The 26,085-nt window shown below is 43.9% G+C and overlaps 1 protein-coding gene across 1 annotated transcript; it reads right to left on the bottom strand.

The window, feature by feature from the left end:
• Positions 1-682: 682 nt before the first annotated feature.
• RBM24 (RNA binding motif protein 24) lies at positions 683-22,495 on the bottom strand. The gene is made up of 4 exons (XM_048507814.1): positions 22,083-22,495; positions 19,712-19,835; positions 16,251-16,305; positions 683-3,501 (listed from the first exon to the last, which is right to left on the bottom strand). The coding sequence occupies exons 1-4, from the start codon at positions 22,248-22,250 to the stop codon at positions 3,159-3,161; spliced, it is 690 nt and encodes a 229-aa protein (XP_048363771.1). The 5' UTR covers positions 22,251-22,495; the 3' UTR covers positions 683-3,158.
• Positions 22,496-26,085: the final 3,590 nt, after the last annotated feature.

Here is a 26,085-nt window from a genome sequence, read left to right as displayed (position 1 = left end):
CTCACTGTTATTAATTGTAAGCTACCAGGGCAAATAGCCATTGGATTTGTCTGGATCCATCAAAGCTCGGGAGAGTCAGCCTGATATAGCGGTTAAGAATAGTGGGTTCTAATCTGGAGAACCAATTTGATTTCCACATGAGCGGTGGACTCTTATCTGGTGAACTAGATTTGTTTCCACACTCCTACATTCCTGCTGGGTGACCTTGGGCTAGTCACAGTTCTTCGGAACTCTTTCAGTCCCGCCAACCTCACAGGGTGTCTGTTGTGGGGAGAGGGATAGGAATTTGCAAGCCCCTTTGCGTCTCCTTAGGCTGCATATAAATCAAAACTCTTTACTCCTTTTTCTAGATTCACACATCCATGTGCCTATTACTACACCAAGCCATTATAGATTCCACAAGTTAATTATGTATTATGCTAAGCGAGAGGACCATCAGATGGACTGAGGTAAGGACTTGGATTGTCTTACAGTGGAAAGAGGCCCATTTCAAGACTATGGTCTACTAGAGAAAAAACTGGACCTCACAGCGATTGTTGGCTGCGCTGTATATATTGACCTCCAGCGAAGCATCACTTGCAAGAGAAACCCAGACCATCTGCAAAACAGTTTCAACACTTTGCCATCATCCCCCCCCCCTCTCGATCTCCAACAGCACGCAAAAAAAGAAAAGTCATTTATACTTGTTGCAGCCCTGATTATCTTGTCTTTATTTTAGTCTTGTTTTTATTTTTAAAGTCTTATAAGCCACGTTGGGTCCCACATGGGTAGAAAGGCAAGGTACAAAAGCACTAAATCAATCAAGTGCTCATTTAAACCTTAAAACGGAACATAGATAACATTGCCCAGTTTAATCAGTTGGTCTTCGCATCCTAATACGGTAACAGTCTGTTCCTGGCACAGTTGTAAATAAACTGGATTCAACCTTTTTTTTTGGAAAGATTTTTAATACAAGTATATAGAGTAGAAGATCTGAAACATTATAAGGCAATATACATAATAAATAACATGCATGTGAAAGTCATGTTATCTACCTTATGTAACACTGGCTAGTATCCAAATACTTAAAATAAATCCAGTAACATCGAATAAAAGTCCATAAAAATGTTATCCTGACTTTCCCTTGTATTAAATTGTTCAAGTATAAAAAGATTCCAATACAGTGTAAAATATTGAATTCCATTTTTGTTCAGGGAAAAAAAATCCCAAGTTATTGTAGTTTCACAGGACAATGTAAAAGCAGCAGAATTCCTAGCAAAGGAATAAAAGTCAATGTAGACAGAGATGAAAGTGAAAACTACTCATTTGTGATTTGGAAGAAAGAACACTGAGACCTCACCCCTAGACACGCTACATGGATTAAAATATGGAATCTGTTTCCATATAATGCATGTAAGAACCAGTCTTTCACTTACCTATTTGGGAGTAAGTCTGAGCAAGATCAGTGGGACTTAGGCCTAATTCCATGCTACTGTTACAGCCTAGGAGCTGTTATTGTGTTCTAGTCTCGTGGTGTTCAGAAAGATCTGTGAACAGGAACCATGTTAACTGGGTGAACTGCCTAGTTTATACCCTTCATCTAACTATGGCGGTTCCTATTTGCAGATGTAATTACTGAAGCCTGTTACCAGATTCACCTTCACTCCACACCAGGAATGTACCCATAAGGCCTTTCTCCTGAGCAAGAGTGTGGAGTATTATTAAATGTATTGCCCAAACCTTAACTGGTACCCACTTATATGGAAATCAATAATGCTTTCTTCCAAGAGAAGAAAGGGTTTAGGGTTTTCTTCCAAGGGTTTAGGACCAAGGTAAGAGAGGGAGAAGCAAGAAATGAGCATTTTAAAGATCAAAACCTTTTAAAAAAGGAGTGTTAGAAGTACCATCGCAAAAGGTGTACTTGCTTGGATTTAAATAAAACTTATGTCAGCATCTTTAGTCAATTAGGTTAATATTTCATATACTACTGCTAAATCTACTAAATAATTTATACCATGAGATGAATACATAATTTTACAGTTTCACATCTAAAGTTGTTCTCTTGAGAGTGCAGCATTGTACAACTTTCAAAATAAATACATATATATATATTTTAAATAGCATCACAATTAAGGCACAATAGCATTAATCCTCGAAGAACTGCAGTCTCAACAAGTTGTCTCGTGAAAAAAAAACTTAACGTTTTGCTAATAAATACTTTAAATAGGCATTAAATTGCATATCAATCGTCCCTCCCCAAATCCCTCAACACAGTTCTTAAAAGGTTTTAAATCAGCAAATTTCTTCCTGCCTTTATTCTCAAAGCCATGAATAGAAACAATAAATAAAAAGAAGAGGCTGTTTGTAGTAAAGAGCTGATCCTATTTCAGAATCGGAATAGCTGACACTAGCAGTCAAAGTTTCCTAAAAGTGAAACAGGACGGGGGGGAGAGGAGATTAGAATGTGACAAGCTCATGAAACGAGCACAAGTGATGTGTTCTCTTCCAGAACGGTCTGTGTTACTGACTGTCTGCACAGCTGTTGCGCCCATTAATTCCACACCACTTGCTCCATAGTTCCATTCATACAGAAGGCAGACTTTGGTGCCTGTCCACCCTTTCCCCAAAAGGCCACGTTCCTTCGTTTGTTTGATGCCCATTATGAGATCGCAAGAATAATAATAATAATAATATATTTTTCTAAAAAACTTATTTAAAGTTCTGTAGGCCGTAGTGAAAAAGCTACGACGAAAGCCCGGTGCTTTCGACATTTAAATAATCACCACCTTCAACTTGATACAGGCTACATGTACTGCCCACCTGGATATTTTTTCCCTGATATTTTCTTTTTCCTGTTTTTTTTTTCCTTTTTAAAATTAAAGATTCGATTTGTTAGCTTCTGCCATCCTTTCACAATAGGACGATGGCCCAAGCTCATACTTGAAACTGTTACGATACCCACTTTACAATACTACCCCTGGTATGGATGCATACCGTACAGAGACAGTGGAATATTGTGTGTGTGTATGTGTGTGTAACACTCTATTGCATTGTAACTTTCCTTAAAGCTGGAGTAGTTAAGGTTAACTGCTTCTTTCGAAACTATTTCTATTGGAAGGCTGGAAGGTAATTACGAGCAGAATTTAAAGGAGAGAAAATTTCCTTCACAAGTCAACCCGTTATTGCATGCGATCGGTCTGCAGCTGTTGAGGCTGATATTGGCCAAAGGCAGCAGCGGCTGCTGCAGCTGTCCCAGGCGCCGCTGCAGTGATTGGCTGCTGGACTGCGTAGCCATAACCCCCAGCAGCGACATAGCCTGCAGCAGCCGGGGATGCTGCGTAAGGATACTGGTCATAGGCTGCTGCCGCCGCCGCCGCTGCAGCGGCTGAATACTGGGCATAGGCAGCTCCGGTGTAGTCAAGGTAAGGCGTAGTGGAGGCAGCAGCTGCGGTCGGTTGGACATGCGGAATGACTACTCCTGGTTGCACAAAAGCCTGGGGATAGACATAGTGGGCAGGGATCCTGTTGAGAAACGGAAGACAAAGTTAGACATCACAAATAAAAGCGTTGCATCCCAGTTCAGAACTAAAAAACAAACTCAAAATTTAGTTGTTGTTATATGCATAGGGTTGCCACAATAACTAGTTTCAATAGGCAAATTGACCGTTCTAGGAACCGCTGTTACGAGAAAGACAACTATGTTGTGTCGGTGCTGACTTAACAGCAACGATCTTAAAACTCCATGAAACTGCACCAGTACTAATTTTGAGACAGTTACAGGGGCCTTGGCAGATGAAAGATTTAAAGGACCCATGAAAAGAAAAATCTCATTTATTCCAACTGCTTGAGGTGGGGAATACAGAATTTAACATGATGTACAAGCCACCATTTTCTCCCGATACTTCCTAATCCACCAAATGTTGACAAAATTCTGAGTCCCACAAGTCACAATACAGTTTTGTAACTATGCAAGGTGTTGTTTGGAAAATGTTCTACTTGAACTTTCCCGAGATTTTTTTCTGCTCATCTGACTGAATTACCCACTTCGCAAAAAATATACTGGTCTGGGGAAATAAAAAGAAGTTGTATATCGTGGCAACCCTACTTAAATCGCTATGCAGACTCAGCACACATTAATTCCTCTGCAACCTCAGTCAACCTTATTAAAAATAAAAAATAAAAACCACAGGCGACAAAGGAGTTTAAAATAGAAGTTCACAAGTGTGGTAAACACAGCAAGAATCACTCTTCTCAAACGAACTGTAGTGCAATTCACTCTGTCACAAAAGGCCATTGAAGGGAAAGCTACACAGATGCTATTAAAATTCATAACAGTGATCCCCTGGGTAGGTGTGCATCACACTTCTGAAGAAGTTACAAGGTCATGAAGGTCAAACCTGTTGCCACATATCAGCTCAATGGGGCGTCTGCCTTGTGCTAGGTTGTTTACTTCTATGTAAGACATACTTGGGAAGGGGTGGAGAGAACTGGGTGCTGGGTTATAGTCACGTAGATCTAGTGCTTAACAGAAGCAGAAATATATTTTGAGGGAGGGGAAAAAAACCACTGCTTGCAAATACATACTTGAATATCCTCCACACTGTGAAACGTTGCTTCTTTTTTTAGGTGCTCAGAAGCACAAAACCTGCAGCAATGCTGTCACATCACAATAATAACAACAACAACACAGCGTTCGTGTAGTGCTTTGAATGTTCAAAATGCTTCATGTACATTCTGTCAGTAATGCTTACAGAAGCACTGTAAAGCAGATCAGTATCATTATTATTATTCCCATATGGTAGGCAGAGGTGAAGCAGAGAAGCTGCGATCTTCAACTCATGGGTCAGGACTCTCAGGTGGGTTGTGGAACCTGCTATAATCCCCAGTAAAGATGGCATTTTTTAAAGGAAAAAAATGTTAGAAGGACTTGTTGCTAGCACGTGTTAAAGAGCAAGAACCGCATGCCTTCTGTCGTTCTTTGCATACATGTTGAGAGGAGCAATAGAGATGTGGCAAAGTCACCCGACAATGGCTACCAATCTTGTTCCTCTTTGATCTGAGATTGCAAATGCCTTAACAGTCCAGGTGCTCGGGAGCAAAAGCCGCAGAAGGCCATTGATCTCACCTCCTGCATGTGAGCTCCCAAAGGCACCTGGTAGGCCACTGCGAGTAGCAGAGAGCTGGACTAGATGGACTCTGGTCTGATCCAGCTGGCTTGTTCTTATGTTCTTAATGGACTCTTTTTTTAAAAAAAGAGATGAGTGTTTTAGAGACTTGGTCTCCTCCCCTTCCTCTCACATGACATGCTTGCACCTTATCAGGCCCCATAATGCCACCTGAGGTTGAAAGCGGATCCCAGATCTGGAACAGTTAAAGGCCACTGTCCTAAGACCGACAAGCAATTATATAGCTTAGGTGAGATGTGACCCAGGCATTTCCCAGCTTATACCTTTTAGTTGCCAGGTCACTCCAGCTCTCAGTCCCCTCTTCTTGTTAAAAATATGCATACATATTAATAATTCCTTATTCCATTATACCATAAAGAAACGGAAACAGTGTCATTCTATGCAGAGGGTGTTTTTTTTTAAAAAAAAATCAAGTTGCAGTCGACTTACGGCAAGACCAAACGGTTTTCAAGGCAAGCAATCTTCTGAGATGTTTGCCATTGCTTGCCTCTGTCTAACAATTCTGGTATTCCTTGATGGTCTCCCGTTTAAATATTGACCTGGGCTGACTGCTTAGCTTCATGGATCTGACGGGAGCGGGTTAGCCTGGGCTATCAAGATCGGGACTATGCAGAGTTACTCCGGCCTAAATCATCTGGTTTCATGAGCGGTAGAATTGTCAGTGCTTCGACTTGCAGATGAAGCTATACAAAAAGTCAAACTTTCACCCAACATAGCTCAGAGTTCTAAGGAGATCCTCCCCCCATACACACACATCTCCAGATGCAGAAGAAACATTTCAAACTTTCATGCAAACGTCTAAAGTCGATTTTCCCCCAGCTGCTGCACAGCTCTACCTGTCCACCCTAAGTAAAACATGGTTAAGATTTATTTTAAGTGTTTAAATTTTGAAAATTAGTTTCAGCTTTCAAGTTGCCAACTAAGAACATATTTACTTGAAGTGTGTTGAGCAGCTGCCTTTCATAATATTTTAAAAGAAATACTTGTTTAGCAATTCATCACCTAATGTTCCTAACTCAAAAACTTAAAAGTATTAAGAATCTAATTTCGATCTATGGCTACCAATCTTGATCCTCCTTGATCTCAGATTGCAAATGCCTTAGCAGACCAGGTGCTCAGGAGCAGCAGCAGCAGCAGAAGGCCATTGCTTTCACATCCTGCACGTGAGCTCCCAAAGGCACCTGGTGGGCCACTGCGAGCAGCAGCTGAGTGCTTGACTAGATCAGGGGGTAGGGGAACCTGCGGCTCTCCAGGATGTTCGGAACTACAATTCCCATCAACCTCTGGGTTTCTCAGCATGGCCAATTGTGGCCATGCTGAGTGAGGAGGCTGATGGGAATTGTAGTTCCCTAGGCTGAGAGAAACGGGTTCCCTAAATCCCTGAACTAGATGGACTCTGGTCTGATCCAGCAGGCTAGTTCTTATGTTCTTATGTGCTATTCTGGCTAAGAGAACTGTGATGTGTAAGAATTATGCTGGCGGGGGGAGAATGGGGGCAGAGTATAGCAAAATAATAAATTTTATATATCAAAAAGTTTTTTTTAATTAAAATTCTATCATATTTTAAAGTGATAAATTAAGAGCCCCGTCCAAAGGAGGGGGAAGGCTGAATCTGCTTCTGTGAGCAGTGTGGCGATGGATTTGCTCCCCCCCCCCCCCACTGAGGGGCGATTTTGCTGGTGTGCAGCCGCCACAGCCCCACCCCAGTGCTGGAACAAAGTGCTGGAATGCAGCGCCGAACATGGTGCCAGCGTCTCAGGGCCCCTGCCGCTGTGGTAATGGACCATGACAGAGCCAACGTTAGTCAGATCCGTCCCAGCCTTTGCTAGGATGCCAGCAAGCCACAGTCAGGACTTAAGCCAGCCTTTTGGCTAGTGTAAGTCCACTGCAGCCCATAGAGCTGTGGTGGCGAACCTTTGGCACTCCAGATGTTATGGACTACAATTCCCATCAGTCCCTGATGTTATGGACTCCAGATGTTATGGACTACAATTTCCATCAGCCCCCCAATTGGCCATGCTGGCAGGGGCTGATGGAAACAGTCCATTATGAATCCTGCTATGGAGAAACCAAGAGTTCACTCACCACTGCCAAAGAGACTCCCTGGTGATGGGGAGGCTGACTTTTCTAGTCTCCCTACGCCAGGAGCTTCTCTTTTGAATTGGCAGGCCAAGAGAGCTGCAGTGATACGGCTGAGCGTACAGCTTTGTGGATGGGGCTGCCCGCGGGTTTTTTTGTTGAGATTCTTCTGTGCTAAAGTTGGGCTTAGTAATAATGTATGCTTTCTAGTTGCAATGGTTGAGAGCCAGCATGGTATAGTGATGGATTAGGATCTGGAAAACCCAGGTTTGAATCTCCACTATGCCATGGAAACTTGCTGAGTTACTTTGGGCCAGTCACGCTTGGATTCGACCCTGGCAAGTATTTGGATGGAAGACCTGCAATGAATACCAGGGGCATTACCCAGAGATAGGCAACAGCAAACCACCTCTGAACATCTCTAGTCCTCAAAACTCTTCGCTGTCATTTGACAGGGAAAAAAAAGCTATAAACCAAATAACCATTTTTGACAGACCACATTTCTGTATAATTTCACTACAAAAGTTAATTTCCAAGGATTGCTTTTGCCAAATAGGGAGGTCTTTTAAAAATCATGTAAAGCTTATAGTAGCCTGCTTAGTAGAGCTGCAGGCTTTTATCTCTTTCTCTGTGCCAGAGAAGCACTGTCTGATTTTTAAGAACACTTGTATCTTTCTTGTTAAAATAAAAAAAATCTGGACAGATAAAGGAATGTGTTGCTGACTTAATCTGTCGCAACTTTTTTCTTTTTAAACCAAGAAATGAACAGGTGGGGGAAATTATGGAACATTATCCCTTTAGGAAACCTCCCCCCACCCCCAGTCTCCAACACGCATGCACTGCTTGCGGTCTATCCGTCCCCCATTATGCCATTTCGCACATGGTGATTGACAAGGCAGGCTGCAGTGGGTCTATTTTTGATCGTCTGTCATGCGACAACAGCTTCCAGCAGAGTAAAATGACTTTATAAGGCCAAAGTATATTTCCATCTGCTGGAAAGGCCAGCATGCAGAGATTGTCATGATACCGTAATGCAAGCTTTTTTTATACCCATCAAGGTCAAAAGAGTAAAGCCTCTTTCTACCCATTATGCTGCTGAGCTATCTTTTATTTGATTGCCAAAAGAGTGTTTTAAACTAAAGTATCGTTTAGTGTGTAACGGTGACAACAGCAGCGCTGTTCATAAATTGTTAGGGGTATGCACCAATTTTTTTCCCCGTTTTTTTTTTCCAGATTTGGGTTTAATAGACTTAAGGACCCACAAGAAGATTGGTCACCACTGAAAGATTTTTGGGGGGACAATCCTAAACTAACTGTTTATAAGTGTAATATTGTAAAACTCACATGCCTTTCTTTTTCATATTACTTGTAGAATAAATTTGTATATAGTATGTTAAAATCAACCTAATGCAATAGGCTAGTAGTTGATGTATGATTTAAGTTCCGTGACTTGTTATAACGATTGGCTGAAGTCTAAGTCGACTGGAATATGATGAGTGAATACATTAACTCCTAAGTTGGAGTAAGCATATGTGCTTTAGAGGCATATTTTAACGTTATTTGAAGTTTCGTTTGTACGTAATTATCATCTTGAAAATTTCAATAAATAAATATAAATATATATATATATATATATTTTTAAAAAGGTCAAAAGGGTAAAGCCTCTTTTCTGCATTATGCTGCTGAGCTATCTTTTGTTTGATTGCCAAAAGAGTGTTTTAAGCTAAAGTATCGTTTAGTGTATCATGGTGACAGCAGCGGCACTGTTCATAAATTGATAGGGGTATGCACCAACCCCCCCCCCCCCCGGTATTTTTCGATTTGGGTTTAATAGACTCAAAGTTTTTTTGGGAAAATAAAAAAGGAAAAATCCTCCTACTGATATGCTCCCCCTCCCGCACTTTTTTCAAATATCTAAACATTTTCAGGTCTATGGAACCCTATGGGAAATATTTGCAGGGCCTCGGGGGTGGTTTTTTGAGGCAGAGCCACCAAATTTGGAGCACAGCTTCAAATAACACTCCTCACAAGAATCCCCAAGGTTTGTGAAGATTACATTAGGCGGTTTCATGGGTGCCCCAGCTGTCCAGCCTTGGAAACAATGGAGACAAATTTGGGGGGCCCTTATTATCGGACTCTTACCCTAATCTTCACGAGCCTTGGAGATTCTTGCGAGGACAGGCACCAGCAGCTATGGTGAAAATTTGGTGCCTCTCCCTTTAAAAATAGCCCCCCAGTGTCCCACAAAGACTTCCCATTAACTAACATTGGAGCTGTTCCCTTTAAAAGTTACCATATGGCAAATCTTTCTAGAGTTCGTGGTGGTGATGTTTTGCAAGGCAGAAGCACCTATTTTTTTTTTTTAGTAGAGCTGCAGGTGTCTCTCTTCTATTTGGAGGCCCACAAAATTGAGCCTCCTGACCCAATCTTCACCAAGCTTGGGGATTCTCAGAAGGAAAGGCACCTGCAGTGGCAATGAAAATTTTGTACGTGCCTAATCTACCGAAAACTGCCCCACTCGAGCTCTGGAAATATTCCCCCACTTATAGAGGTTTCCGATAATTGGCGAACCTTTGGCACTCAGATGTTATGGACTACAATTCCCATCAGTTCTCTGCCAGCATGGTCAATTGGCCATGCTGGCAGGGGCTGATGGGAATTGTAGTCCATAACATCTGGAGTGCCAAAGGTTCGCCACCACTGCCATAGGATAATATGGAGTCATTCCTTTTAAAAGTAAAGAAAACAGCTCCTATATTAATGGGAAAACTTTGTTGAGCTCTAGGGAGGGGGATATTTTAAGGTAGCGGATGGGCCCCATAAAATTGGGCCCACTGACCAGTCTTCACCAAACTCAGAGGTTCCTGTAAGATTTGGTGGCTCCACCTTAACCTCCCCCCACCACCCACCCACACCAGTCCTGTAAAAATAATGGGCCTGAAAAAAAGTTTTTAAAAGGCTTTTTCTGCTTTGCCTTTTGGGCTCCACTAAATTGGTGCCTCTTTCCCCCCGCCAAAATAAAAGCAGAAAAAAGCCAAGACAGCTTTTTGGGGGGCGGGGTCTGGCATATCCGAATGCACTCCCTTAATAACTGTAAATCATTTTCTTTTTTATCTGGGTACATAAGAAACAAGCACAGAAAATCCACCAACACAGGATAAATATGTTTCATCAATTTCAATAGAACTCCCTTCTAATATATTGTCAAAGGCTTTCACGGCTGGAATCGCTAGGGTGTTGTGGGTTTACCGGGTTGTACGGCCGTGTTCCAGTTGCATTTTCTCCTGACGTTTCGCCTGCATCTATGGCTGGCATCTTCAGAGGATCTCTGAAGATGTCAACCACAGATGCAGGCGAAACGTCGGGAGAAAATGCTACTGGAACACGGACGTACAACCCAGAAAACCCACAACAGACTCCCTTCTAATATTGGGTTGCAGCCATTCAGTCCATTCCTTTGAATATTTACTCAGAAGTTACACATGTGCAGTATACCAGCTATATTAGCCAATGATTTATCTTAACCCATGCAAGCCAAGAATCACTACAGTCAATGCTGAACCGTACATACGGTTAATAGCTTCATGGTTCAGGCCTAAAGACAGGTTGACTCTGTGAACAAGAGAAAACTGAAGAGACACTTGGGTCTCTTTGCACAAGATTCAAATACCACCTTTTAGGGGAAACCATGGTTTATGGTGCAGATATAACAACAAACTATAGTTTACAGAGGCGTGGGGGGGGGAATGTGCCTGGGGCAAAACCTGCTCTGAGTGCCCCCCCCATGTCCCACTTACCTGGCTGGGCCGCCGGGCACCTCTTGGCCCCACCTCGCCAGGCTGGCGCCGGGGGGAGGAATGCCCCCCTCCGTGACCAGCTAGCATGTACCTGGGGACATGTGACCCCCACATGTCGCCGTGAGCACTCCACCTCTGATGGTCTGTCACAAAATTGATCTGCTCACGCGAAGAGTAGGAAGGACAGTGGGACGGGGAAACAATGAACCTGACAATACCTCAGATTTATTAATGTAACATCCAAGGTATTCTGTCATGTCTAAACTGTGACCACAACTGCATGACACACAGAACACTGAAAACGGAAAGATAACCAGATCTTCAACAACAATGATGCTTTTGGAGTAAATTCTTAATGAGGGTTTTTTCTTGTACTCCGGGTTGAGGCCCTGAATAAACTTCATTACTTATTTATTTTGCCGAATTCTTTGCGTATCCCCTCTCTACTGCATTTTGACTTTTCCTCTCCCAGTTTCATTTCCATGCGCTAAGCTTCCCAAGTGCTTAACGTTAACCATGAGTTTAATCATGAAATTAAACACCGTTCAACCTCTTTAACTGCTTAATACCACCAGAGGAGGCTGACTGGATACTCCTTTATTGCTGACCAGTGTCGGAAGCATTCCTGGTGCGAGCTGAATGAGGACTCAGACAAATGGAAGAAGAGAGATTTCTAGTAGAATTACAGATAGCCATAATTAAGGGTTCAAAACGGTCGCTGCTGATAGTGCGGAATGTGAGGCATGCAGTGAGTGAAAAGCAAATCTTAGACTTTCAGTCACTCCACTTCAATTGCAAAACCATTTCACCAGCAACTCTGAGAGGAAACTCTACGCCTATGTTCTGATAAGTAAATTGCATTTTATTCCTGGGCTTACTCATAGGCGCCTCAGACAATTAGACTGTAGCCTTATTTTCAAAAACTGCAAACTAGCTCTTTGTTAACACACTGGCCCAAGTTTTATCCATCTTCTAGAACTCTGCAGTTCCTTATCACACAACTACTCAGTGGTGGGATTCAGCAGGTTTGCACCACTTCAGCAGAACCGGTTGTTAAAATGGTGCTTGTAAACAACCAGTTGGTAAATTATTTGAATCCCACCACTGATACTATTTCAGAGAACTTCTTGGCACTCTTGACTCGGTATCATTCTGCAATTCTAACCAGCCATTTCATTTATGTCTTTGGGGCCGTGGGAAAAAAAAAATCTCTCAGCAATTGCAGACATGTATCAAAGCAGCAGCTACACTGAAAATACGCCATTCGAATCTCCTGTTATGAACAACCGAATCCCAGGAAGTAATAATGAAAATATTACCAAACGGGCTAGCTTACATGGTGTGTTGACACCAATTTGACAATAAGAGAGAAGGGATGGGGGTTTAGTAGCACATTTCAGCAAGCACACACTGACCTGGAATGGAGCAAAAAAGCAAACACAGTAGTTCTTTTCAGTGAACTGACTGAACCATACAACCACTCCCCACCTACCCTTCATTACGGAAGACAGATTGTGAACAATATCATAGGAATAAGAGGTTACATGAGACAGCGGCCTGCAGAGTAAAGAGCATTGCTAATGACAGGAGCCCTGTGGTGCAGAGTGGTCAGCTGCAGTGTTGCAGCTAAAGATCTGCCCACGACTAGAGTTCAGTTTCAATAGACATCAGGTTGAGGAAGGAAGCCAGCTTAAGGTTGACTTGGCTTTCCATCCACTCGAGATTGGTAAAATTACCCAGCTTGTTGGGGGTAAAGTATAGGTATAGGAAGGCAATGGCAAACCACCCCATAAATCAGATATGTCCGACTTTGGCGCTTCAGATGTTCATGGACGACAATTCCCATCAGCCCCTGCTGGCCATGCACCAGGAGTTGGACACCCTGTCGTAAATACATGCCTAGTAAACTTCGTGATGTGGTGTCACCCCATGGTTCAGTAATGACCTGGTGCTTGCCCAAGAGACTCCCCTTACCTTGAACTGCTAGTGATTGTGGCAAGTGTCATGGACTGCCTAAAATATGCAAACAGCAACGTGTCCTTCAATGTGTACCCCATTACATCACAGTCCACTATTTTAAAATGGGTCTCTGACACACAAAATTACAGGGACTCAGCCAACATTCTAGTTATGTTACTTTTTCCAAGAGATGGTTTAAGCAAGCGTTTTTGAATTATGCATCACCGGGCGAGGAAGAAGCAGCTTAAAATATCACAGCAGATCAGCTGGGAGCAAGATGCCGGTTCTTCTGCAGTAATATTGGAGAAGTGTAAGCAGCTCCTCCTACTTAAAAACAACAGTTTCACCACAGGAACAGAGATGAGCCAATTCATAAAGAAGAAGAACAAGAAGTAGAGTTTGGATTTATACCCCACCTTACTCTCCTGTTAGGAGACTCAAAGAGGCTTACAAACTCCTTTTCCTCCCTCTACAACAGACACTTTGTGAGGGTGGTGGGACTGAGAGAGTTCTGAGAGAACCATGACTAGCCCAAAGTCACCCAGCAGGCTTTGTGTGTGGGAGCGGGGAAACAAATCCATTTCACCAGATAAGAGTCCACTGTTCATATGAAACAGTGGGGAATCAAACCGGGTTCTCCAGATTAGAATCTAACTGCTCTTAACCGCTACATCACGTTGAGTGTGATACTTTGAGGTAACACCAAAACGGTAAAGTATTTGGAAGTGGCCACTTTAGGACCTAATTGATCTTCCTAGCATTCATTAGCTCTAGTTCCTCATATATTAGCACTGGTGGGCCATTACATTTATACTGGGATGTAGTTAAAGGGCGGGATAGAAATTGACTAAACAAATCAATCCTCAAATATATTTAAAAGAATGTTTCTGAAAAAGGGCTTTGGAGAGATGTTTTTTGTTTTTTAAAAAATGCAACTGCGGCTGCACATCACAAGGTAATAGAAAAGCAATTAACTTTTATGAACAATATTTTACAAAATGGATGATTGTCTTAAAATGAATATACATGTCAAAGAAAACCCTACTTCATTCATCCAGTAACAGTCCAGCCCAACACATGACTTTAAACTTGGTTTACTCCAAAATAAAGGAGATTGGGGGAGGGAGGAATGAGTAAAAGTTGTAATCTGAACCCAATTAAATTGAGTATTAGAATTCAAGAGAACTGAAAGCTTAATCCTAATCTGAATGACAGAACAGACTGAACATTCGAGGGAACGAATTTTAACCACATCACATCAGTTTCAAGAACCGAGTTCCATCTAAGTATCTTTCAGATTGCATAGTAGCCTGCAGTACAGCTGTAAAGTAGTCTAATGTTGAAGTTTTGTTCAGTCCAGCAATCCCTAGTGAACGTGGGAGGAATACCCCAGTCACAAGCTATTCTTTTTCCCCTTAGAAAACCAAGTGGCTCTACATATACAAAAGAAAAGCAAAACAGAGTTGACTGCCCATGTAAGTGGCTGTCAGGAAGCACTTTAGAAGTCCACTGTGATTTGGGCCACCATTATAAAATCAAGTCCCTTTGCAAGTTCCTTTCCCGCTGCAAGTCCCTTTGACGATGATCTCTTGTCTCTTTCATCTGAACAGACTGCAAAACCTAAAGAAACTTCTACAGGAGTGAGGGAAGGAAGGCTACTTAACCCTTTCCCTTCCAGCTGACCCCCCCCCAATCCACATTGGCTGCTTTCACCCTAAGCCTCTGGATATAAGAGCATACCCTTTCCAGTGGAAAAATGGCTAGAGGTAGAAGGTTCAAAGGTCGCTTGCCTTGCCATCCTTCCACTTAACATACACCCTCCCTGGTTTGTTTTCGAATTACAAGGATACACGACAAGTTATAGTGGAATAGCTATCAGTTTTCTCATGATAATCATATAGTGTCTCAAAGCTATTCTTAACAAATAAATGCGCATCCTACGACGATTCACCTTGCTTCCTTTTAAAAACATTTTCTAACACATTTCGACCAGCAAGTATTACAAAGGCAGTTACTGTCAGCAAAATTCAAGCAGACTTCACCTCCTACTTTTACACTCAACTTATTTAAAACCCAGACTAATTTAGGAGCAAGACCCATTTTTAAAGGAAACAATGCACATTAAATTTGATAGGTTTTTCTTAAAGCCTCTAATTGGAAAGTACAAGTGGACGCACATTGTTAATACAGAGCTCCACACCCTTCCCAAAGAACAAAAACCAAACTGTAACATGCAAGCAATGAGTTGATTTTTCTTTTTTTCAAAAAAGAAATCAAAAAGTCACACAAATTTAGCACTCACTACAAAGTATGGTTAAAAAAAAAGAAATCACAGGCTACAGCTCGGAAGCAAGAAAATAAAAAGGCCCTTTTGCTCCCCATGGCAACGTCAACACTGCCCAACAAAAACCAAAGACCACCAAAAACGAAAAAAAACAAAAACTTTTCACTACAGCTCTTTCAATTAAATAAAAGCACACAGTTTAGCTATCAACACCACTTCATTACTGTAATAAATGAAAAAAAAAAGCACACGGGTATCTATTGACTATATAGAAAAAAAACATACATGCATCGTTAATCACCATTTTAGCTCGTTTGTGTGTTTTGAGTCTACTGGTTACAGAGTTTAATTCCAAACAGAACTATTCCACCTCTTATCATCATATCCTTCTCATCAGTTATCTTAACTGTAAACGATCCCTGTCAGATTAGAAAGAGATAAATAACATTGGGTCAAGTTGGAGGAAAAATACTGAAATGGGGCACACAGTGGCTTGCTTACTAAAAAAAGAGAGAGCATGTGAGAGAGCGTACACCTGTCTTGTTTTTACCACATGATCTTAGCAGCATTGGCCTGCTTGTGGAAAGCATGCGTCTCACATCACTTGACTCATCTCTAGTGATTATTAAGAGAATTATCAGGTAAGTGATGGCATTTTTAAATCTGGAAATGTGAAAAAAAAAATGATTTCATTACCAGTCAGCAATCACCTCGGAAGCCATTGATACATACACATTATGGATTGGATCCAACCAGCTTTTCGACTGGTGAAAACGTGGAGGGGATGCTCCCCCTAACCACTGAAATTTTACAATGGAGATCGTGGACCGTACATGGGCAAAAAAACACAACCCCGTGGGGAATGGAGACTGAAAGAAAGAGGGAAACTGAACGTGAACAAGTTTGGCTGGATCCAGCCCTATTGTTTCCCCCCCCATTCCAAATACTAGTTTAAGGTATACTTACCCAAAGGGCCTCTGAATTAATGCTGGATGGAGTTGCTGAACACCAAAGGCAAAACCTGTGAACAAAACACATCACAGAAGAACTGTTTTGATACGAATTCTAATAAATACTGTTTTGAAGATACACAAATCAGGGAAGGACACATAATGTGAATAAGATCAGTTGTACAGATTTTTCTCTCTGTCAATAATATTAGACTACAGGAGAGGTATTATTTCTGATTAATATACAATCTATGCGCAACACACTCCGCAGCTTCCTCTTTACCTCTCCCTCATATGAATTTCCACTCTGTTCTATACAGGTTTGATCGTGGTGCTGAATTATGCTTTCCTCAGGATTAAACCTTGTTTCTGTTTTTAAATCCGAATTTGGAGTCTGATTTACAAAAAAAAAAATGCAGATAATGTTAACTTGATTTGTTAGTGCCAACATGGAGAGACACAAGAAGCTGCTGTATACAGAGTAAGACCATTGGTTTTTCAAGAGCAAGTCTACTCTGACTCTCCAAGGTTTCGGGTAGAGAGAAAATTAATGCCGAAGAAGAGTTGGGAGTAGTGAGCACGTTCATGGTGACCCAAACCACATTTAGGAGAACTGTGATACTTTGTTCGTGCCATTTCTTGGGCTTAATTAACTTTGCATAGCCATGGTCCAGCACCCATTTATGATTTGAGCTCTCAAATGTACAACAGACAAACCATGGTCATTGCATATGTATCATCAAAGGCTTTCATGGCCAGAATCCACTGGATGTTGTGGGCTTTCCAGGCCAGTTTTAGCACTTACTTGACTGCATTCATTTCCATGCTCTCAGCAAGTGTCCTTAAATCACTCCTATCTCCACTGGACAGCAGCCCTCCGGGAGTTCAGAGATCATGCCGAACTATGGTCTGCAGAACCCTACTTTAGTGGTTTCTGATTGTGGTTTGTTGGCCAAACATAAACCACAGCGGTCTAATTTAAAACTCTTTAACCATGGTTTAGCAAAATGTCTGAATCGAGCCATTGCCTACAAACAATTATTTTGCTTGCCACATACAAATCCATTTATGGAATTTATGAAAATTTCCTGATCTTGCTATGAATAAGAGAACTATTCTATTGAAAATTAGTTTCCTAGCACTGAACTAAATGGTGACCATAAATTTACTTTTATGCTGGCCATCTTTAGTCCTAAGTGTTTCCTGCTACTCATGACATCGTTCCATGACTTTCTATTGAAAGTTTGTGCTATACAGTCATTGGAGCTTAGTAATACTGTAATTGCTATACTGAATATACAGCCTTCACACAGTGGTGGGATCCAAAAATTTTAATAACAGGTTCCGATGGTGGTGGGATTCAAACAGTGGCGCTGCCACATACACGCACCTCCAGTCCCTATTGGGCAGGGAGGTTGCTTTAGTAACCCCTTCTCGGCACTCAGAAAAAATCAGTAACCTAGGCTCATTCCGCACATGCAGAATAATGCACTTTCAAACTGCTTTCAATGCTCTTTGAAGCTGTGCGGAATGGCAAAATCCACTTGCAAACAGTTGTGAAAGTGGTTTGAAAACGCATTATTTTGTGTGTGCGGAAGGGGCCCTAGAGAAGTGGTGAGAACTGGTTGGATCCCACCTCTGGTTCACTAAGATCCCATAATCCCTGATTTTTAATTTTCTAAAATCAGAAGTGCTAAACCTGGAGCTCCTTTTATGTGGGAGCTGATTGTGATAACTCAGTGGTAAAGGAAAAGCATTCAAACACGGAGTTTTAACACTTGAAAACAGGTTACAAGCTTAACTTCCAACTCAAATGAAGCCCACCTTTAGCAGCCAACAAAAAAGCCTATTTTTCTCGTCACCTTGACTAAATAAATTTCTGTCGATACAAAATGCGACTTTGGACTCTGAAAAAAATGGATGCCATTCCATGTTGCCAGCTGCTTATTCCAGACAAAAACCTTGCCTGCCACAGACAGCAAAGAGCTCTTAGGCTCACTGCTGACATCACCAACTTGTTATATCCTAGATCATGTGCACTTGTATTGAAGTGTTAAATGCCGTTAAGTTTGTAATATGATGGAAAAAATGATATTGTACATTTTATTACCATACCATCAGGAATTAAACAAATTTTTATCCTACTTCTGCCACTGCTTTTCTAAGATCCCTTTTACCGACCCAGAATCACCTTGGGATAAGGGGGAAGTATGCAAAACCTCTCATGCACAGCTGGGTAAGTCATTCAGCTGTTGCGCATGAGGTTCTGTGTATCAAGTGGAGCGTTCCTCCTTCCCATCACAGCTCCTCCCCCGCAAAAGAGGAAGTGCACAAACAAAGCCCCTGGAAAGAAATACCCCCCCCCCCCCCGCCCCCAGATGATGGTTGTCTTCTAACAGCAGCTGAATCACTCCCAAGGTCCCACACAGGAATATTCTACAGATACGTCATATTATCCCAACCGTAAGGTTCTACCTCAGGCTCCGTAGCGCCTCTCTAGCAATCAAACTCTCTAGCAATCAAGCAGTTATGCCAGTACATCCAGACACAAAGCCTAAAAAAAGTCGTTTTGCTGTACTGCGCGGATGTCACGTTTGAAACAAGCCATATTAAACATTCATGGTGTGAGTCTGGCTCCTACCTATAATTTGCACCCCGTAAGGGGATGGGTGACAATTTCTCCTTCTCACAGACCTCTGATTTCCCCACCCCCGTTCTTAATGGACCCGCATCCCTTGGGAGCAGCCCTTGAGAGGAGCTTTTGGGGTTTCAATGGTGGGGGAAAGCAGGCTTGTACAAACAAAAACACGCCCATCCGCAGAAACTGTGGGCGGGAGTCCAGCAATTCACTGGTACATAAGGCTTAGACTGAAATCATATGCATGTTGCACACTCGGGAACGTTGACGTGAAATTGTAAGTCTTCTTGCATTATCATCACTTAATTCAGAAACCGAAACAAAAGCATCGAGAATTAGGTTTCTTTTTTTTGCACGTGCCCTATCCACAGAAACGCTAAACACATTTTGTAACGGCACGTGTGGGATTGGCTTGATTTTTACCAATGATTTTGATCTATCTTGGAATGTGGCCTTTTGGCTACAGCAATAAAGTCTGAATGGCTGATTAGGTTTGGAAACTGGGTGATGGGACTTTTTTGTTTCAGCTGTGTCCTTTGCAGAAGCTTTGGCCGCAAGCTGACTTCTCCGACTAGCTGCTGTTTCAGGCTGGTCCCTCTTTGTAACCTCTCCCACCTTTCTGTTGCTTGTAATTTTAAACACAGAAAAGATCCCCGAGATAAACACTTCACGCATCTGACAAGTAAACCCCGAATACACTTTGTTGGAACACGTTTTGTTAAAATGGGCCACTGGACTTCGGCGTGGTAATTCTCCAACTGGGCATCCCAAAGCAGAGAATTCTCTGTTTGATGAGAAGAGAAGCCAAGCAGGCAGAGTAGGGGATTTCGTTTTCTTACCTGGCTGCATTATTCTTGGTTTTGCTCCTAGGTAAGCTAGGTTCACATTAGCCTTTCTGCCATCAATGATTGGGTTGGGATCCTTGCAAGCTCTTTCTGCAGCAGCTCGGTCAGCCATGGTCACCTTGACAATAAAACCATGCAAAGTATTAGCCCCAATGCATTCTATCCCATTGGAAGAGCTTCTACATCCCCTACATGCAAATCCAAATGTCTCCTCTGACAGACTCTCTCAGTTCCCCTTGCTAGAATGAAAATGTATTATTATTATTGTAGATTTCATAGCTGCCAGATCTTTAGCTGGTTGTTGGCCTTCATTACAATTCGAGCCTCACCCAGAAGCCTAGGAAGTTGTAATGTATCGGTGTAGTATTCGTGCGGATCCCAGCAGGGATACCTTCTGAATTTGACAGATATTAATTTTGTCAATTCGAAGATGTTTCAAGTGCTGCCCTAGTGTTTTTGGGATGGCGCCTAGCGTGCCGATTACCACTGGGACGACCTCAGCTGGTTTGTGCCATAGACGCTATTATTATCATTATCATTATTATTGTTGTTGTAGATTTCACAGCTGCCAGATCTTTAGCTGGTTGTTGGCCTTCAATATTATTATTATCATCATCATCATCATCATCATCATTGGAGTATTGTGGGGTTTCCGGGCTCCAGATGTTTCGCCTGCTTCATTTTCTCCAGATGTTTCGCCTGCTTCTGTGGCTGGCATCTTCAGAGGAACGAGAAGATGCCAGCCACAGAGGCAGGCAAAACGTCAGGAGAAAATGCTACTGGAACACGGCCATACAGCCCGGAAACCCCCCACACCCTAGTGATTCCGGTCGTGAAAGCCTTCAAGAATACGTTATTTATTAGTTTTGTATCCTGCTGTTCCTCTCACAGGCTCACTGCATTTTAGAATTTTAGCCCCTGCTTCTTTGTTAAATTAATCACAGAGGCTGCATAGGCAATTTTCCAGACTTCTGCAGCCACATAGCACTCAATTACACAGCGGCATGTGCCGCTGATAAAAATACTAACAGGTCATATCAGTCTGCCACCAGCTGGCTCCAGCCGATGCCAAAATTCCCCAGCAACTTTTCTTATGCGAGTTACTATGTAAATCTACCCGTGAAGGGCAAAACTACCACAACCCCTCTTCTCAAGAGAAGAAATCCCTCAAAATAAGAAGCCCTCTTCACAGGATACTTTACCAAAAATCCTACAATTTTACTTAGATTTGTATTTCTTCTACCAAGGACTATTCTTGCAGGCTTTGTTCCAGGCTATTGTTCACAACAAGATTTTACTTCCGTTCCAAGTTTACCTGCCTTTTCTATCGCCTGCCTTCCTCCATCCTAATGGTAATTACAACCCCCTCCCTTCCCCCCACATAAACGGGCATACCAGTCAAAGGGAAACATAGGCTACAACCCTGAACACACCTAACAGGGAGTAACGCCACTGAAGTAAATGAGACTTGGGGGCGGAAAGGACCATCAAGTCACAGCCAATTTTTGAAGACTCTGTAGCGCTTCAGGGCAAGAGCTGTTTAAAGGTAGTTTGTCACCGCCGGTTTCTGCATCTTGACGCAGGTGTTCTTCAGTGGTCCCCATCCAAATACCAACCAGGGTTGACCCTGCTTAGCTTCTGAGATCTGGCTAGGCTGGGCTATTCAAGTCAGGGCTATACTGGGTAGTATACAGTATTTAAATTCAGCATTGTTATTAGTGCATGGCACGCATCTGGTTTGGACATATAAATAACGGAGCTTTAAAGGGACAATGTACTGTCCAAGGCTTTCACAACAGGAATCAACTGACAGTTGTGGGTTTTCTGAGCCTGTGTGGCTGTGGTAGCTTTTGCTCACATTTCACCTGCATCCACGGCCAGCGTCTTCAGAGGTATGTCGTGGTGAGATGCATGCCACGGAGGGAAACACAACTTGCCTGTGACATCCCTCTGAAGATGCCAGCTGTGGATGTGGGTGAAACATCAGGAGCAAAAACTACCAGGCCGCGGCCACACAGCCCGGAAAACCACCACAGCCACTGTTAAGGGACATCTCTCGCCATTCGGTGATGGCAGTGGAAAGCGACCTCAAGCCCCATCTGACCTACAGCCACCTTGTAGGGTTTTCAAGGCAAAACCCTGCCCAGAGGTGGTTCGCTATTGTCCTCCTCTCCACAGCATTCCTTGATGGCCTCCCGTCCAAGCTTTCGAGCCACATCAGTAAGGTTTCTCCGTCGAGGATCCCACTGCAAACGGGTGCCAGTCCATGCTACTCCAAGGCTCAGCCTCGACTGGCCCCCCCAACTCTGCAACCGCGGTCACCCCACCGACCCCGCGTTGCCCCCCCCCCCTCCCCCCCACTTACAAATCCGTAGCCCCGGGATTTGCCCGTCTGCCTGTCGGTGATGACGACGGCTTCCTCGATCTCCCCGAACACCTCGAAGTACTTGCGCAGGCTGGAGTCGGTGGTGTGGTAGGGCAGCCCCCCGACGAAGATCTTGGTGTAGGTGGTGTCCTTCTGGGTCGTGTGCATCTTCCACGCGACGCCTCTCCCCCGGCCAAGGCAAAGCCGCGCAACCGAGCGAGCCCCTCGACGGCCGGCAGGACGCGCGGACCCCGCGGCGCTTCGCCCCACCAACTTTCCCTCCGCGCTCCCAAATCGCGCGCGGCGGCGGCGCCTCTCTCTCGCCCTTTCCCGAAGCCGCCCTCGGCAGACCGCACCAGGGACGCTCGGACGGCCCGGCCGCTGGAGACTGAGTGGCCACCTCCCCGCCCCCGGCAGCGGCTCCCCTCTAAAAGCCGCCGGCTCGACCTCCCCGAGCTCAGGCTGCTCCGCCCCGCCCTCCTCGCGGCCCAGGGGGCGGGGCCGCTCCGCCTATTGGTCGCCACTCCCCGGCAGTTTGGGAGCAGCTGTTCGGAGCCGGGGGAGGGAGCGGGGAGGGCCGTCCCGACGCCCTCTTGGGGCCCCCTCGCCACGTGCTGTGGCTGCGCGGGTCCGGCCGTTGGCGGAAGGCCGGGCAGGTCTCTTCCCCCACCCCCGTCTCAGGTGGGGCGGAAGCGCCCTGGTTGCCCTTGGGCACCAGAGAGAGAGAGCGGCTGCCTGGCGAGCACCCCATTGGCTGCGCTCATGGCCCAGACAACCCTGCAGGGCGCTCTGTCCTCGTGGCCGCCTGCTTGGCGCGTTTTGACCTGGGGAGGGTCGCCCCTGCACGTCTAGTTGTTCTGTGCTGGTGAAGAGGGCTGCCAGGTCACAGCCAATGTATGCCAACAGGCCGGGTTTTGAAGGTTAGAAGAAAAGTTTGGATTTATACCTTGCTCTCCTCTTCCTTTAAGGAGTCTCAGACTCCTTTCCCTTCTTCTCCCCGCAACAGACACCTTCTGAGGTTGCTGGGACTGAGAGAGTTCTGAGAGAACTGGGACTGTCCCAAGGTCGCCCAGCAGGCCTCATGTGGAGGAGCGGGGAAACAAACCTGGCTTGTTAAATTAGAGTCTGCAGCTCATATGGAGGAGTGGATAATCAAACCCAGCTCTCCAGGTTAGAGTCCATTGCTCTTAACCACTCACCGTGCTGGTTCTTCAAGAGACTCACAGAAGTGGTTTGCTGTTGCCCGCCTCTGTGTTGCCCGACAACCTTGCGTGTCGTCTCCCCTCCAAATACAAACCAGGATCAACCCTGTTTGGTTTCCAAGATCTGAAAAGATCAGACTATCCTGGGCCATCCAGGAGAGGGTAGCCGCCATTTAAAGACCCTTTGTTTTAATTATTTATTTAATTTTCATCCTTTTGTAGCCCACCTTTTGGGCTGACTCACACATTAAAAATAATGCAGAAAGAGCAGGTACATGCAAACAATGTCACTACTGGATTGCAAAATTAGAAAAGATAACATGAAAAACAGAACGTAAACAATAAAACAGTAAGGTAAACACGTCAAACATGGCAGTTTTGTTTTGCAGGGGTATAGAAAAAATAATACTTCCACCCAAAAAACCCCTGTGCCATTTCTGAAGTTCTATTTTTTAGTTTCTCTTTATTGCATTCTTTTTAAAGGAGGCAGGTCTGGTTGAAGTTTCTTTCAGATAAATAGAGTTTGCCTTCACAAAAAGTGTGACTGTGGCATGTCCCTTAAGGACTGATCTTCCCGAAATATGCACAGCCTATGAATGTAGGAATCAGTGGTGGACCTGGAGAGAATTTGTGGGTGGGGGGAGCATTCTTCTCCTTTACTGTGTTTCTTTGTGCATGAATCCTGTGAAAAGGATTATGGTTATTCCCATTTTATAGAGACACAACTGAAGCCACAGAAAAGTGTGGGATACACCAATGAACCCACAGCAGTTTAGTTTTTTAATACAGCCCACAAGACGTTCAGAAGCGGGGGGGGAGGGGTTAAAATTAATGACCTACATAAAATATCAACATACATCATTTATCGTAACATAACTAATATTATACATCAGGTGTCCCCAGCACTTTGTCCATGAGTGTAATAGTGCCCGTAGACATATTTTCCGGCCCACCAAGTGTTTTTAGGACAAGGACAATATGAAACTTTTATTAGCGTATAAGTTTAAACAAGGTTCGTCTTAGAAACTTAGGCTCATTCCGCACATGCAGAATAATGCACTTTCAAACTGCTTTCAATGCTCTTTGAAGCTGTGCGGAATGGCAAAATCCACTTGCAAACAGTTGTGAAAGTGGTTTGAAAACACATTATTTTGCGTGTGTGGAAGGGGCCAGAGGCACAGCAGATATAAAACAGTCAACATTAAATAACCATGGTGCTTATAATATAAAGTTAAAAACATTTAGGAAATACAAAGCAATTTAGCTGTCTGTTCAAGAACATCTGTAACTTCATTATTTACCTTGTTTCCCCGAAAATAAGACCTATCCTGAAAATAAGCCCTAGCATGATTTTTCGGGATTTTTGGAGGATGCTTGAAATATAAGCCCTACTCCAAAAATAAGCTCTAGTTACAGATTTCCCGGCGCAGCTGATCTGGTCATGTGGGGGTGGGTTGGGGGGTCGTGGAAAATCACGGGGGAAAAATAAGACATCCCCTGAAATTAAGCCTTAACTCACCTTTTGGAGCAAAAATTAATATAAGATCCTGTCTTATTTTTGGAGAAACGCGGTAAAAGAAACACAGTGTTTTTATGAAGTGGGTGGGGCCAGGTAGGGCTTTTGTCCAGCAAGACATCTGATTCGTTGTGCAGATTTTTAAAAAATGTTGCTTTGGCAGCAGCTGCCATCACAGCACTGTCTCCCTACACTGTATTACTGAAGTTAAGATGTAGCCATCATCTTGTGACTAGCTCTACCGCATGAAGCTGCCATTGTGTGGCAGCCATTTTGTCACAATGTCTACCACGCCACAGATGTGCCTACAAGATGATGGGATGAGCCTTCAGGCTGGACTTTTCCTAACTGACTTGGTTCACAAGTGGGGGTGGGAATTTGGTGCAACATATTATCAACTGCTTTGGTGCCTTTTCATCAGAACTCTTTTCCTGTCTTTCTCATATCTTCAATAAAATCCTTGAACCCATCAAGTGAGTTATTGTCTGAACGGGGAAACTGACAAACTGCCAGTAGTAGCACCTTAGATTAAGGTCAAAGGCTGTTGTTTTGTTGAGGCAAAGAGAGAAACTTTGAGAAGAGTAATGTCTAGAATAGATTACTACAATGTGCTGTATGTGGGGCTGTCCTTGAATGCTGTCTGGAAGCTACAATTGGTACAGAGTGCTGCGGCCAGAGTGTTGACTGAAGTGGGTCATATCACTATATCACTCAATTCTTGTTCCATCTACACTGACACTCAGTTTGCTTCTGCACTCGATTCAAGGTGCTGTTAATTGATCTTTAAAGCCCTGTACTGGCTGGGACCAGCAAATCTCACGAACCACCTACTCCAGTGATGGCGAACCTTTTAGAGATCGAGTGCCAGGGGCGGAGAAAGGGGAAACTGCACCTGGGGCACGTGTGCGCGCCCCTGCCATGCCCCTGTTTGCCCCCGCCCTGCCCTGGAATGCCCCAGAACGCCCCGAAACACCGCCACCACACCCCTGGAATGCCCTTGCCACGCTCCCACAGGGGTGCATGCCCAGTGCATCACGCACCCCTCGCCCCTTTGGCGCTATGCCACTGTCGAGTGCCCAAACTGGGGCGAAGGCATGCGTGCCCACAAAGAGGGCTCTGAGTGCCACCTCTGGCACGCGTGCCATAGGTTCGCCACCGCTGACCTACTCCCATACAAACCTACCCATTCACTCCAGGCATCTTTGGAGGCCCTACTTGGTTGTCCCCAGCAGCTGAGGCAAGATGGGTAGAAACCTAAGAGTGTTTTTTTTCTTGTTGTGCCAGA

Source organism: Sphaerodactylus townsendi, linkage group LG09 (assembly GCF_021028975.2).
Source record: "Sphaerodactylus townsendi isolate TG3544 linkage group LG09, MPM_Stown_v2.3, whole genome shotgun sequence".
In the NCBI taxonomy this organism is placed as follows: domain Eukaryota; kingdom Metazoa; phylum Chordata; class Lepidosauria; order Squamata; family Sphaerodactylidae; genus Sphaerodactylus; species Sphaerodactylus townsendi.
Note: the sequence above shows the minus strand (reverse complement) of the source record. Positions and strands in the feature narration are given on the sequence as shown.

Coding starts and splice junctions, on each gene's coding strand:
- RBM24 (XM_048507814.1), bottom strand. CDS start 22,250: ATGCACACGACCCAGAAGGACACCACCTACACCAAGATCTTCGTCGGG. Junction 19,836..22,082: donor AATCCCGGGGCTACGGATTT/GTAAGTGGGGGG, acceptor TTTATTGTCAAG/GTGACCATGGCTGACCGAGC. Junction 3,502..16,250: donor TTAATTCAGAGGCCCTTTGG/GTAAGTATACCT, acceptor GTTTCTCAACAG/GATCCCTGCCCACTATGTCT.